The 15,835-nt window shown below is 29.0% G+C and overlaps 2 protein-coding genes across 2 annotated transcripts; both read right to left on the bottom strand.

Moving 5' to 3' along the window:
* Window positions 1–245: 245 nt before the first annotated feature.
* Window positions 246–2,562, bottom strand: LOC101509998 (uncharacterized). Its single transcript, XM_012712773.3, has 7 exons — window positions 2,215–2,562; window positions 1,905–2,025; window positions 1,265–1,612; window positions 967–1,044; window positions 808–879; window positions 615–722; window positions 246–514 (listed from the first exon to the last, which is right to left on the bottom strand). The coding sequence occupies exons 3-7, from the start codon at window positions 1,604–1,606 to the stop codon at window positions 410–412; spliced, it is 705 nt and encodes a 234-aa protein (XP_012568227.1). The 5' UTR covers window positions 1,607–1,612; window positions 1,905–2,025; window positions 2,215–2,562; the 3' UTR covers window positions 246–409.
* Window positions 2,563–11,114: 8,552 nt separating this feature from the next.
* LOC101505073 (calcium-dependent protein kinase 24-like) lies at window positions 11,115–15,547 on the bottom strand. The gene is made up of 7 exons (XM_004489800.4): window positions 14,300–15,547; window positions 13,522–13,665; window positions 13,267–13,419; window positions 12,898–13,013; window positions 12,573–12,740; window positions 12,207–12,431; window positions 11,115–11,449 (listed from the first exon to the last, which is right to left on the bottom strand). The coding sequence occupies exons 1-7, from the start codon at window positions 15,201–15,203 to the stop codon at window positions 11,315–11,317; spliced, it is 1,845 nt and encodes a 614-aa protein (XP_004489857.1). The 5' UTR covers window positions 15,204–15,547; the 3' UTR covers window positions 11,115–11,314.
* Between the last annotated feature and the right edge of the window lie 288 nt (window positions 15,548–15,835).

The following is a 15,835-nucleotide window of genomic DNA, read 5'->3' as shown; positions in this document are numbered from 1 at the left end:
TTACAAGTTAGATTTTTATTTTTTATGAAATAAAGTTTTCATTGAAAGACACATTTGGTCTCCTAAATTTCACAATCCAACAATTTGACTTCTATTTTGAAAACAATTTTGACCTTTCACTTTGTTTCTTTTGTAAAATGATATTTATTTTTCAAAAACTATACTCACACGTAAAATTTAATTAAAAAAAAATATATTGTTGGAAACATAAAGGACATTTTAAATTCTTCAGAGACATCACAAAAGGCTACACAATGTTAAAAAGACAGTAACATAATAATGAAACCAAAGTGTATATTCACAATACTAGTTAATGACAGAGTCCTAATCTTACATAATAATGATATGAATTTATACTCCAATAGTAACTTCACCTTGACTTGTGTTTTACTCATCTGTTTCTTTGAAATCACATCTTTATGATATTTGCCTTAGTTTCTTCTGAGTTGTTGTTCATAGCAGAAGATTCTTTGTGCCTTCCAAGCTTTGGAGATCTTGGACGAGTTGTTGGTATCTAATTAGTACATTAAATGCATTACAATTTATATAAGGAAGAAAAGTATTATAGATAATGAATGCATACAAGCAAACATTTCATGACACCAATTTGTTACCTTATTTAGCTCAACTTTTGGAGGTGGTTCCTTATAGAAACTTGGCATTGGAGTGGCTTTGAAAGTCAGGCTCTTCCTCAGTTGCTTGATCTCTACCTCTTGGTTTTCCTGATAACAAAAAATGGAGAGAAGAATAAGCTAAAAACAGCTGATAAAAACTCAAACCATAACATGGAACAGAATTCATTAATACCTTTGATTTGGCTTGTTGGTTAGTTTTCTCAGCTTCCTTGGCTAGAGTTTTTTCCTCCAACTTTGAGTAAAACTGAGAAAAAAAGAAACCAAAAAGGATAGATTAACATATAAAATTCGCTATAGTAACATCGATAGATTGTAAGGTTCGAGCTACTACCTCCTTCCGCTTTTCGGCTCTTTCTTCCAATCTGGATGAAAATCCAGAACATATGTTTCTCTGACGAACAGCAGAATTCTGATAACATATGCATAAAAAAAAATCATATAACATTTTAGGCTCAAATGACATATAAAATACTGAGTAAATGTTGTGACTTATAGGGATGCCTCAAATGTGTGGCTCTTGGTGACAGCAACAACTGAAGTAGACATTCCAAACTGTCACATAGAATCAAAATATTTTTTATGAACAATGTAAGAAGCAAAGAAATGCAATGAGGAAAAAGAATCACTACCACAGAACGCTTCAAACTAGGCATTGATGTCAAAGTAGTCCTTTTATTTGAACCTTCATTGTTTCTTTTTTCCTTGGTTGAATTCATTTCAGAGTTTTTGGATTTGTTTGAATGATGAAGAGTTGATGAGGCCTTAACTCTAGTATCATCATTACCTTGAACATGTTTAACTTTTCCATCAATGCTTTTCTGCATAGCATCTTCACAAGCTGATTTGGCTGGGAAAGAAAAGTTTTGAGAAAGTGTTGGCCTTTGTTTTCGAAATATTGAAGTTGTGTCCTTCAAATTTGATTTATCTTTGACAAATTTTTTGTTCTTGGTAGCAGCACTTTCTCTACTCATTGTTTCCTAACCATGTTAAATTTAATCATAAGAATTTCTCTACATTGTATAATGTGTTGCAACCTATGAATCACTGATAAGATATGAACATCAGACACAGCACTAACACACAAAATCGATAATAATTTAAGAAAATATAAGTGATTAGATATTATCAAATGACTCAGTGTTGTGTTGGTGTCAGACACATGTAAAAAATAGATATGCCTTGAATCTGAAGTGTCGGTCACAATTTCGTATAGTTAAATGTTATACAAACAATTTTGATAAATTATGTATGATATTGGTAATTTGGTACCTTAGAACGCTTTGAATTTTTAGAGGTTTTAACTTGAAGAGTGTCACAAGAAGAAATGTGGCCTTCAGCATTTGATGATACGTTCTTGTGTAATTTCTTTTATATGTATGAAATTATGAATCTACATGGAAGACAAACGTAAAGAATGAAAATGGTTAATCTTCATCCCCTGCACACGTCACTAAAATAAGCACTATATAGAATTAACACAAAAACACAATAATAGAAAGACAAACTGCATCAGGAAAATAAACATAAATATAGAAATTCAGAAATGATGATATGTTAAATATACACCAAGGTTAATTACCTAAAAAAACTTATATTCTTGTATTGTTTGCTTAACAATACTTAAATGGACATTTGAATTTAATAATTCAAAGATTGAATTATGGTAAAAATTGGTAGTGCAGAGAAGGGAGTAGAGTAGAATATGATGATGGTGTGTGATATTTGAAGCAAAGTGTAATTGGTGATTGTGATACTCTAAGTTTTCTTTGGAACCATACTACAAATTAAGAGAAAGAGAGATTTGATTTGTGGGAAGAAAGGTCAAGTAAGAGATTAATAGTAACTGCTAAACTATGTAACCGTAAACATAAGCAAATTTTATTTTATTTTATTTTATTTTTCTGGTTTAAGTGTCACTTAACCATTTCAAAAGTGAAGTTACATAACATAGTACATGTACATGGGTGAGAATCAAGAGTGGGAAACAAGAGGTGACATTGGTCCTATTTCTTCATTTGGTATTTTATATTCTTTTTTTTATCTTATTATGTTTGGCTGATTGCTAAAAAAGTTATTAATAATGTTTGTCGGTCTATAACTCTATGGTTATATGCCATAAAGACATAGGTGGTGCAATTAATTAGTTAATTAATCCAGAAAAAAATACATTAATCATTTGTCATTTTCATGATTATATATCAATTCCAAACCAATTTATTTGTGCTTTCTTTTTGCATAAATTATATTTTAAAAAGGCACATCAGATTGACTCGGTCATACGCGAAAAGAGGCGCTGACTAACCACCAAACTATTGCAATGCTTTAGTCAATTACTAAACGTTATATGTATATATCCTCAAAACAGAATAGCAAAACCAAGAATTGTACCTTTTTCTCAAGTGACATTATTTTTCTATAAATAGTGTCACTTTGGACATAATGAAAACACGAAAATTTGGAGATTGCCATCAACTTTTCTCACTAATTCTTATATTCTAAGTCATGCTATTATTCTCTAATGCATGAGTGAAGGATAAAAAACATTTTTTTGTAATATATTATTGAAAGATACTATTGGTGTGACAATGCAAATCATATTAAGGTTTTCCAAAGTACCCTGAAAGGAATTTGTCGGTCATCTGAATCGAACCTAAAGGTAGTGTAACAACACGCTTTGGAATTTGCTACATATAATCTTCATCAACAACTTCACTATTAAAGTCTTGCAACAATTGTCACCAACACAGAGTCAACGATTTTTAGGTTCAATTTTATTTTCAACCAATGGCTGCATCACTCAAAGAAATTACTTCTAAATTTGTGAAGTTGGAGAAATTTGATGGAGGAAACTTTATCCGTTGGCAGAAAAAGATGAAATTGCTTCTTACAATTTTGAAGGTGGTGTATATTTTGAACACCAAAATATCACTAGAGAAGGAAGTGGATACATTAGCAGAAACAAGAGAAAGGCAGAAGTGGGACAATGATAATGATGATGATGATATATGTATGGGCTATATTCTCAACGGAATGTCTGACTCCTTGTTTGATATATATTAAAGTAGCATCTCTGCAAAGGAACTATGAGAGAAATTAGAGTCAAGATACATGCAAGAAGACGCTACAAGTAAGCAGTTTCTTGTTTCTCAATTTAATAATTATAAAATGGTTGATAATAAATCAGTAATGGAACAAATGCATGATATTGAACGCATTCTTAATAACTACAAACAACATCATATGCACATGGGTGAAACCATTATTGTATCCTCCAGAATAGACAAACCTCCACCTTCGTGGAAAGATTTCAAAAAATCCATGAAACATAAGAAATATGACATGTCTCTTGAGCAATTGGGTAATCACATTCATTTATAAGAAGTGTACCATAAACAAGAGGATACTAAAAAACCAATTTTCTCATGAAAAGGTCCATGTAATGGAGGAAGGAAATTCAAGCAAAACTTTTAAGAAAAGAAATCAAGAATTTGATAAATATCATAAAAAACACAATTGTAATGATGAACAGCGAAAGAAAAGAAAAGGAAGTTGTTATCATTGTGGAAAACTATGACACTTTAAAAATGAGTGCATGTTCTTGAAAAAGAAGAACAAAGACAAGAACTCAAGTGCAACAAAATATAATCTTGTTGCTGTCATTTCTGAACTCAACATGATTGAAGATGTTGAATCTTGGTGGATAGACTCTGGTGATACCCGCCATGTGTGCAAAAACAAAGAACTATTTAAGACCATTAATGAAGAAGATGGAAGTGTTTGATTCATGGAAAATGCCTCAACTATCCAAGTCAAAGGAAATGGATCAGTGGAGATTGAATTCAATTCTGGAACAATACTTACTCGTAAAGATGTATTTTATGTTCCTGATGTTAGGAAGAACTTGATTTATGTACCTTTACTTAATAAGTTTGGTTTCAAATGTGTATATGAGGGAGATAAATTTATTCTCTCTAAAGGTGGTATGTTTGTAGGGAAGAGTTACCTTTGTGAAAATATGTTCAAATGTAATGTTGTTATTAACTATAATAATCATATGATTTCTGCTTATATTGTTGAGTCTTGTAATTTATGGCATATGCAACTATGACATATTAACTTTAGAAAATTGAATGATATGATGAAATCAAATTTAATTCCAACTTTTGATAAAAATTCAAATTCATGTACTACTTGCATGCTAACTAAAATCACAAGCCAATCTTTTAAAAGAGTTGAAAAAAGTTCTAAGGTATTAGATTTAACTCACTCTGATGTATGCAATTTACATGGTTGACCTACAATTGGTGGTAAAAAATATTTTGTCACTTTTATTGATGATTGCTCTAGATTTTATTATGTTTATTTAATGCACTCTAAAAGTTTCATTTGAAACTAATGACTTATATCCTATTAACACAATGATTGAGTCAATAGATGTATCTAATAATGATACTTTGACATGTTCAGAACCTAGAAGAAGTAAAAGAGCCATAAAATAGAAAAATTATGGACTAGACTTCTTTATGTTCCTTGTAGAATGTACAAATGATTCCATTAACAATGATAGACCAATTTGCTACAGTTTAGAGAGTGGCCCAGACACATAGGAAGAGACAATAAAGTCTCAAGACTCTGCCTTTTGGAAAGAAGCCATCCAAGAGGAAACAAACTCATTTATGGGGAATAAAACTTGGAAATTAGTAGACCTCCCACCTGGATCCAAACCAACATGTTATATAAATGGATCTTTAAGAAGAAAAAAAATGAAAGTTGATGGTACCATTGATAAATTCAAACTAGATTTATTGCCAAAGTGTTGACACAAAAAAAAGGTATCGACTACTTTGATACTTATTCACCTGTTGTAAGAATTGCATCTATAAAAGTGCTTTTGGATCTAGCTTCTACCTATAAGTTTGTAATCCATCAAATGGATGTTAAAACTGATTTCCTAGACAGAGAGTTAGATGAAGATGTGTATATGAAACAACCTGAAGGATTTGTTATCAAAGGGCAAGAACATGAAGTGTATAAATTGACTAAATCTTTATACGGGTTAAAGCAAACACCCAAAAAATGATACCAAAAATTTGATAAAGTTGTGATTTCTCATGGATACAAAATAAATGAATCTGACAAGTGTATTTATAGTAAATTTCATAATGGAAATGGTGTTATGATTTGTTTATATGTAAATCATATGTTAACCTTTGGCACCAATTTAGATGAGATAGAAAAAACTAAAACTTTCTTATCAAAAAATTTTGATATGAAATATTTAGGTGAAGCTTATGTGATTTTAGGAATTAAAATCATTAAAGATGGAGTAAATATTGGTTTATCTCAATCTCACTATATTGAGAAAGTGCTAAAGAAATTTAATCAATTTAATTGCAAACATGTTTCTATCTTATTTGATCAAAATGTTAGTTTACAACCACATAAAGGATGCCCTATGGCATAACTATATTATTCAAAGGTAATCGGATGTTTTATGTATGTCATGACCTATACCAGACCTGATATAACATATGATGTAGGTAGATTAAGTCGGTATACTAGCAATCCAAGTAAAGAACATTGGTAGGTTGTTAATATAGTATTAAAATATTTGAAAGGAATAATTAACTATAGTTTAGTCTATAGTGGATATCCTTCAGTTTTGGAAGGATATATAGATGTAGTTGGGTAACTTATGTTGAGGATCATGCTTCCACAAGTGGATGGATCTTCAACCTTGGTGGAGGTGCAGTTTCTTAGGGATCAAAGAAACAAACTTGCTTTGCCGACTCCACAATGACTGCATAGTTCATTGTCATAGCTGCAGGTAGTAAAGAGGCATAATGGCTAAGAAATTTATTGTATGAGAAACCAAATTGGCCAAAGCCAATGACACCGATATCCATATATTGTGATAGTCAATCCACACTATCCAAAGCATATAGTCAAATATATAATGAAAAAACTAGATATATTGGTCTAATAACTATATAAAAAATTTAATTTTAAATCGAGTAATATCCATAGTGTTTGTAAGAACTGAAAAGAATCTTGCAAATCTTTTGACGAAAGGTCTGACAAGGGACATGGTGTTGAAGACATCATTGGGGATGAGACTCAAGCCCATATCTAATTAATCATCAATGGTGGAAAATCGATTCACACTTGAGTAACATCAAGTCTTGAGTTCAATGATAAAAGTACACTATTAGATTGATTGCAAGTACTTGGATATAGATAGATCCCAAAGGTTGAAAGTACTTGGACCATAAGTATAAAGTTGGAAGGTTGAGTTTTACTCTTAATAGACATATAGCATGAATTTGCTTAAATACATATTGTGGGTGTATTTCTGATATAGTCTACCTATGTGAGGATGAGGTGAGGCCGCTTCAAATAGTTAAAGGGTCTGACTCTTAAATTATCATTAAAATGGTACATGACACAATGCCTTATCAAATGTGTCATCTGTAAAATTCTTTCGATAGTATCGAGATTTCATGTGTAAGTTGTGCACACTTGTTCTAATGAATAACTAGTTCAAAACTTGTCTACCAATCTATTCGGGATAAGTGAAACCCATAACTTACAAAGTATGGTTCAAATCGTAAGATACAATTATCTGAAACTATGATATTTTCAAAATTATGGGACTAGATATATTTTGAAAATGGTGGGAGATTGTGAAATATTTCCAAAATATTGATAAATATATGTATGTATAATTGATTTTATTTGACATGATTTAGTTGTTGATTTAGTGATTGTGTTCTAGATGTAAAACAGTTATGTACTGAGTTCCATCCTTGCGTTAAAAAGAGGTAATTAACTATGAATAAGACAATGTTTTTTCATAATAAAGAAGATAATTTTTTCCACATCCCATGAATTATTGTTTAGCTGAAACATACTAGTACCCTGTATCTTTATATGTGAGGACAAATCACTCTTATAATTTGGTTCAGGTGAATGTAAAGAATATTTAAACGCATAATACTAAATCCATTTTCTTTCTTTCACTTTTATAAAGTAAGGAAACTGAAATTTATATTTTATTGCATTCAACTTTGTATGCATGTATATATAATATTTTTAACTTTTATATGTTTAAATTTTTAATTTTTATACATTTATTTTTTTAATTTTTTTTGTCACATCACCAATATATCACATTATTTCTTTTTATATTGTTTACACCAAACATTTTCTATTATATTTACCTTTAAATTTATTAATTAATAATAAAAATAATATTTATTACTTTAAAATTAATTGCTTATTTTCTTTCGTGACTTTAACATCGTGAATATATTTTAACACTTAACTTTATGGGTAACTTAGTTTTACACAAGTGATGCGGGAACAAGGGCAGTATAGTAAATAGAGCATTGAAGGAATTGGGCAAGAAGATAGAAGACTGTTTGAGAACATTGACGGGTGAGTGATATGGGATGACATGGCAGGAACAACAAACATGATTGGTCGCACGTTAGGCAAACAATGATAGGTACCCCACCAACTCCTACTAACCGCTGAGTTGTACCATGATCCCACGATCACAGGATCCAAATTGCTCTCTATGTTTTTCAGGGTCCCACTCCCATGTCAAATCTACAACTAAATTTTTTTAATTGGAATTTTAGTTTTTTTTTTATTAATTCATAAAATTGATTTTTTTAATTTAAAATTTGACTTTTTTATTTTATTTTTTAATTAAAAAATAACAATATAATATATTTTAAATAAGAAATAACATGACATATGTATGATAATATATAATTATTAACACTCATGAAATTGTAATAAAATATTTTAAAAACTTAACTTTTAATTTTAGATTTTTATTTTATTTTTGTAATTTAATTAAAATATATAAATAATTAATATATATAGATGATTTATATCATGAAATTATATATGATATCATTTAAAATATATCAAATCGACATTTTTTAGTTAATTAATGTAATTGACGACTAAAATTATCAATTTTTAAAATATGAGGATCAATTCCGTGAATTGATGAAAATAGAAGGTCTAAAATTACTAAAATTGAAAATAGAAAGATTAGAAAAAAAGTTGTATTTTTATTTTATAGAGATTAAAACTGAAAAATAGAATTTTATAGTAATTAAAAGCATATTTAACCTATAAAAGAAAATAATCTTATATAATACTTAAAACTTTTAAAATATTTATCATTTAAATTTAATACGATAAATAAATACTAATATTATTAAATTAAACATGTTTATTCAAATTGATGTTGTGACTATACATGTTAATTGTGGAACCTCAACTCCTCGTATCTTTTGCCATATTCGCATATTTGAGTCGAGACATTAACATATATGTTACATATTATATATTATATTGATAGAGAACTAAAATGATATAATTTAAAAGTTAAGATGATCAAAATTACAAATTTAAAAAATAAGAAACTAAAATCATGAATAAAGTAATATAGAAAACTAAAAATATAGGCTAAATTACATCTGTGGTCCCTTAACTTAATTTCAGGTAACGTTTTAGTCCTTTAACTTTTTTTTTCCCGATTTAGTCCTTTATTCTTAAAAATATCAAATAAAGTATAAAAATATGAGTTTATTTGAATATTTGCGTTACGAATTTGATGAAATTTGTATTATATTGAAGAATATAATTAATTTTATGAGTTTTGATTGAATTTTTTTTTGAATTTTTGTATAAAAAAAGTTATCATTGTTGAAATTTTAAAACATAAAATATCAAATTGTCATTTAAAATTAAAATAAAGGACTAAGTCAGAAAAAAAAAAAGATAAAGGACTAAAACGTTACCTGAAATTAAGTTAAGGGAATTTAGCCAAAAATATATAATGTCTTATTCTCCCTTCTCTTATTGACTTTAAAATTCTCAATATCACATGTTAAATTTAAATATGACGTCTTTATTGCATTTATGTTATATTTAAAACAATATCATTTCAAATTTTAGACTTCTAAGTATGTGCTGGTTTTATTACAGAAACAAAAAAGTAATCAAAATCAAAGAACTTTATTAGTTGGTGTGATCTTTGAATATCTTTTTAAAAAATGTTTCTCCATGCATGGAAAATGAGAAATGGTGAGACACAACAACCAAACTAAGAAAGGGTGAGCATGACGAGAACCCCTCCCTCTCTCTTGAATATATATATGAATATATATATATATATATGTATATATATATATATATATATGTATATATATATATATATATATATATATATATGTATATATATATATAATTTATTTAATTAATAATTTAATTCTAATATAATATAAAATATGATTTTTATAAAAATGTTACATATTCGGTATTACAATGAATAATATATTTGTAAAAATAATATCTCAAAATTAATGCTAATATTAATACTTAATACGACATTAATTATGTTGTATTCAATTATACTATCTAATTAATTTATTTTGTTTCACTTGTATTTTTGAATTAATTTGTGTGTAAAATGAATAAGTGTATGATTCATTGTGAAACGAAGAAACTAATATATACAATGACTTTTTAGATCTGCTCCCCGTTATAGTTTTATTAATCTGTTCTAGTGAGTCATTAATTATACTCACATGTAATATGAAAAAACAACAATTTTGAAATAAAGAAAAAAAATCATGTAAACAATAAATATGTGTTAAAAATTATAACTTTTATCTTATAAATGAGATTTTAAAACTTGAAAAAGTCTCTTATAATTAGGATTAGAGTAATGTTAAAAATTAAACCTAAATGCTCTTATATATGTTAAAAATTAAGTATTTACGTAAATACTCTTGAGGTTTGATAATTTATGTGATTCCAGTGAGTCTCTGATGTTCAATTATTTGAAACTTTTTTCTTCAAAAGAGTTTGCGGCGAAACTTACATTAAATGTGAAGAATAAATCAATATCTTTAGTTTAAACTTGTACCTTAATATATCAAATATACCTGCAAATATAATATGGGTTGTATTTACAAGATGAATCCATTTAAGCATTTACTTTCTAAAATTTTCTTATCTATTTGTTTTGTAAAAATATTTCTTATTTTCATTTTCTAAAATGTGTGTTTATTTTTTTTTAATAAAATACTCTTGAAGTAAACTTTTATTACGAAGATAAAATAAAATATTAGTTATTTAAAAAATATTTTTTAACATTTTTCATTTTTTCTAGACATGTATACTAACTATCACTTCAAAAAAAATGTGTTCTTTAGTAACAAGAAAAATTAATACAAATTTAAATATATATATATATATATATATAAAATAAAGCGACTATACTAAACTACATTTCTGAATAATTAGGTGTTAAGCATGACAAGTAGTGAATGGCCATTTGAAAAGCTTCCTGTATGGTACCAACTCCAATCCATAGTCAAGTCAAGTCACTCTTTCATAAGATCATGTTAACTTTGTTAAGATGAACTGTCCTACTTGAAAAAGATGCACCAATTTCTCCTAAAGTAAATCTTGTGTGGCTTAAATTTAGATGTCACCAAGTTGATATTCAAAAGACAATTAACAAGCTAATGTTTCCTAATAATTTACCTATCAACTTTTTTACATAATATTTGTCAAAAAAATTTTTTTTTACATAATAATAGCTATTGACTAAGCTTTTTTGAAGAGAAGAAAAACTCATACACGTTTTGTTAACATACTGATAATGCCTCGGTCTTCCTTAATCCAATGTTAAAGCTAGTGCTACACTTTAGAACACTATTACCTAAATCTGCATTGCCTCTTTGCATCATAGCCACAAATTCATTGTAGTCTATTTGGCCATCCTGAAAGAGTAAAAGTTAAACATGAACAGATCAGCATCATGAAAAACTGTACGAGATTTGAAATTTTTATTGTAAGCATCATAAATTTAGTTTAGCATAGCTAGAAATTATGATAGCTAAACAAACATATTACTTAAGGATTAATAAGAATGATCTGAAAAAAGCATGACTGAGAATATTAAATGTACTTTTCATTCAGTTGTTGGAAAATGGAAACACATAGCATAGCTATGTTTCAATTCATGGTTTAAAAACCAAACTGCAGATTAAATTGGCAAACCTCTTGATCATGGTTCAATTGGTTCCACCGATTCAACCACGGTAGAACCGGATAAATAAATAAGTAATAACTCTAAAAACATTAAAAAGGGAGGAAAAAAATATAAAATAAAATGAAAACCAGACTCTAGTACAACCAGAATCTGTTCGACGAACTGATCGATTCTCAGTTCACCCGGTTGAACCATCCGGTTCAGTCTACTTTTTAAAAACAGTGGTTTCAATATGATCAGGAAAACCAATACATCACTTGTGACAATGCTAACCTGTTTGTTTTTAATTTGTTAGTTCTTACTTCTTAGTTGGATTTAAGAAAAATATATATCATGAGATTGATTATCTAGTTATTTATAAAAAAATTAGTTCAGTAAAGTTCATTATTCTGCATAATTATCTCATATGTTTATGTCCTTTATGCATTATAGTTTTTCATTCATAAGACACAGCACTAAATTGTGTTGGTGTAAAATGTACTTACATTATTCTGATCAGCTTCTCTGATCATTTCCTCCAAGTGGACATCCTCAATGCCAAATTCTTTACAAGCTTGTTGAAGTTCATCTTGAGTGATGTAGCCACTTCCATCTTTATCAAAGTATGAGAAAGCTGCAACTAAATGATCTTCCCTTCCAACTTTGTTTAAATGTAATGTTGCAGCTATAAATTCTCTATAGTCAATTGTGCCACTATTATTAACATCTGCCTGCAATAATAAACAAAAATGGAAACAAATAGATTATAACAATGAACTACAAGAATTATCAATACTACTTTATTAGATCAACATATTAGCTTTATTTTGTGACATTAAGAGAATTGAAGATGATTTTTAATTGATAATTACAGCTTGCATTAGATCGAAAATTTCGGATTCACTGAGATTGGCACCAAACATTTTCAGTCCAACTTTGAGTTTTTCGAAAGTAATTTGACCACTATTGTCCGTGTCTATCGTCTTAAACAATTTTTTCAACCCATAAATTTCTTCTTCAGGTAGATTCTCGGCAATAACCTGCAGGAAAAATTACAAAAAATATTAGGTTGGCATATTCAACTTTGCAAACAAGATTCAATATATAAAAAATAACAATCTATTAGTACTATTGCCAAAATATAGAAAGCATATATACTCTCATGTGACAGAGTTATGTGGTAGATAAATTACTAACTCTAAGAGCCATTTTCTTGAGCTTGTTCATAGCAGAAAAATGCTTTAGATGACTCAAAACTGCAGAATCAAGAGGCTTGTCTGAAGCAACTCCATCAACCTGGATCCAAGGGTGACCTGCAAAAGAATTGGAACATCATCATTTACAAGATGGCAATAAAAAGTTCAAGTTCTATATATGATTAAACAAAGTAATGAAAAATTAAGCACTGTATATACATGTATTTTTTTCTTTAAAAACATACATTGCATGAGCTGAAGATGCATAAAAAGAAACAATAAAAAACACTACAATAAAGAAAATATGAAATATGTTTCACTAGTATCATAATTCATAATGTAAAAAAAAGAAGGGAGTATTGAAACTTACAAAGAACTTCATGTGCTGTTATCCGTTTTGTAGGATCTCTAACAAGCATCTTGCTAAGCAAGTCTTTTGCACTTTCAGATATACTTGGCCAAGGATCAGAAGAGAAATCAAGATCACCATACAAGATCTCATCAAATATCTCTTGATCCAATTCTATTAACAAAGAACAAAATCAACATTCTCAATTTTTATGAGAAACAAAAAAAGGGTATAGTAATTAAACAAAATGAAAAGATCGCCAAGTTATTATCTTACCACCCCAAAAAGGAGGTGTTCCACATAAGAGAATGTATATGATCACACCTGCACTCCACACATCAGCTTCTGGACCATAACACTGCCTTAGAACCTCAGGTGCAATATAATAAGGACTTCCTACCACATCCCTAAACTTTTCTCCTGTAAACGAAGGTTGTTAGTCACAAACACATACTCTAGATATTCTCTATGATTATTACACCAATAGTAGGTATAGTATAATTAAGGTTTTGATAAAATATATATATATATATATATATATATTTTATAAAAAGGTGATTTTTATTAGATTAAAATATCTATTAATCGATACATAAGTTATTGAATATCGAAATTTTTTTATTTTATAATATATACGCGACCACTATCTAGGTTGAGACATCATAGTTTCTGATGCCTTTGTAATTGCAACTAACGCTACATAAGCCAAATTTGACAATGATTCTCCTCAGTATTAAAGATTGTGAACGTTTCCCCGACCACAATTTAAAACCTTAGGTATAGTTCAGTAAAAAAAAATGTTTAATAAGTTCCATAATACAAAGTAAATTGTACTGTAAATGTCCTCGAAGGATTAGCCTCATAGTTTGGATCAATTTTCCTGGTCCTCCTCCTTAATAAATTAATCACTAACATTTCCCTATACTATAAGTGTAATTCTACTAATGATTAAAGTAAGTAACCACAAAACGAATTGAAACTCCGAAAAACAACTACGGTTAAAGATCGGTATTAATTGAAGAAAAGGATTAAAAAAGAAACTTAATTTCCAAACCTGGTTTGAAGAACACAGACATTCCAAAATCTATTGCCTTGAGAGTTGAATCTTCACTTCCATCAACAAAAAGAAAATTCTCAGGCTTAAGATCGCGATGCATTACACCAAGCGAATGACAAGCCTCTACAACACTAACAATAGTCTTTGCAAGTTTAGCAGCCTTTCTTTCTGTATAATGACCCCTTTCCACAATCCTATCAAACAACTCACCCCCTTCACATAATTCCATAACAACATGAACAGCAACAGCATCTTCATAAGCTCCTTTAATGGAAATCACATTAGGACTCTCAACCAAGTGATGCATTATCTGAATCTCCCTCCTTACATCCTCCAAATCATCATCTCTTATCAATTTCACCTTTGGAATGGACTTGCATGCATAGTTATTCCCCGTTGATTTCTCCAAGCAAAGTGAAGTAATTCCATATTGTCCTTTCCCAAGTTCATCTCCCAATTTATAGTACTCCTTAAAATGACCTCTGTTTGTCAGCAAAACTGATTCTGCTTGAAGACCAGCACTTTTTGCTACTACCCTCTTAATATTTTGCAACATCATTGGTTTTGGATTTGGTTTTGGTTTTGGTTTTTGTTCCTTCAACACCATAATAACTGGTTGTTCTGAATCTTTTGATATACAAGTTTGTTGTTCCTCTGAAGGCTTATTACTATTATTATTATTATTATTATTATCATCATCATTATTATTTATCTCTTTGTTGACAATTTTCACTACCATTGGTGGATTTTGTTGAACAGTCTCTGAAGCATTTGTGTTTGGTGAATATGAATTGGAAATTTCTATTACATTGATCGGATGTGACCACCACAATGAAATTGGAAGAATAAAGGAAAGAATTTCATCTTTAGAGGTTATTGATCCAACACAATTGTTTCCCATTTTTCACTAGTCACTATGTGTTTGTTTCTATGCATCAAAGAAACAAAAACTAAATTTTGAAAATCTGCAACAACCACTGTTTAGACTGAAAAAAGAGTTTATATTTATGTTATTAATAAGCTTATGTCATGAATGAGACAACTCATAACAGGATGGAATGAGAGAAACATGGAAAGAAAAATCTACTGAGATATGAAGAAGAGCAAAATTGTATAAAAATGTAAAGATGGAAACTTTGATTGATTCAAATAATTGGAGTTGGAAGCTGTAAACTACAAAGAGACAGACGGAGTCGGAGGTAGTAGGAAAATGTTGGATTTGGGATTTGCAGATTTTTTCAATTAATTTAAGAAGAGAAAGTATTAATTAAAATAGATTTAGAAATATAATAATTTAAGGTTGACTGAGGGAGAGAAGAATGTTTCAAAACTTTGGTCAAAACGCGTCTGAGGTAATCCAACGGTGATAAAGGGATGCCTCATCTAAAGTGGACGGTTCCGATTTGGAATATTTTGCGCTCATTCGCAGGCCCTAGCCGGTTTTATTTGACGCAATCTTTCTTTCTATGTATTTTTTTATTCAATTTTTCCATCATTCAAAACTTTTTAAAACTTTTTTTGGTGGTGAGAATT

Source organism: Cicer arietinum, chromosome 2 (assembly GCF_000331145.2).
Source record: "Cicer arietinum cultivar CDC Frontier isolate Library 1 chromosome 2, Cicar.CDCFrontier_v2.0, whole genome shotgun sequence".
Lineage (NCBI taxonomy): Eukaryota > Viridiplantae > Streptophyta > Magnoliopsida > Fabales > Fabaceae > Cicer > Cicer arietinum.
This window is presented reverse-complemented; position numbering and strand designations above follow the sequence as displayed.

What these genes read in the sequence shown, in the direction of transcription:
- LOC101509998 (XM_012712773.3), bottom strand. Translation starts at nt 1,606, where the DNA reads ATGAGTAGAGAAAGTGCTGCTACCAAGAACAAAAAATTTGTCAAAGAT. An exon ending in CTAGTTTGAAGCGTTCTGTG is followed by an intron (nt 1,045 to 1,264) that starts GTAGTGATTCTT and finishes ATATGTTATCAG; the next exon opens with AATTCTGCTGTTCGTCAGAG. An exon ending in CAAAAGTTGAGCTAAATAAG is followed by an intron (nt 515 to 614) that starts GTAACAAATTGG and finishes TGTACTAATTAG; the next exon opens with ATACCAACAACTCGTCCAAG.
- LOC101505073 (XM_004489800.4), bottom strand. Translation starts at nt 15,203, where the DNA reads ATGGGAAACAATTGTGTTGGATCAATAACCTCTAAAGATGAAATTCTT. An exon ending in AACAGCACATGAAGTTCTTT is followed by an intron (nt 13,014 to 13,266) that starts GTAAGTTTCAAT and finishes ATTCTTTTGCAG; the next exon opens with GTCACCCTTGGATCCAGGTT. An exon ending in TTTTCGATCTAATGCAAGCT is followed by an intron (nt 12,432 to 12,572) that starts GTAATTATCAAT and finishes TTATTATTGCAG; the next exon opens with GCAGATGTTAATAATAGTGG.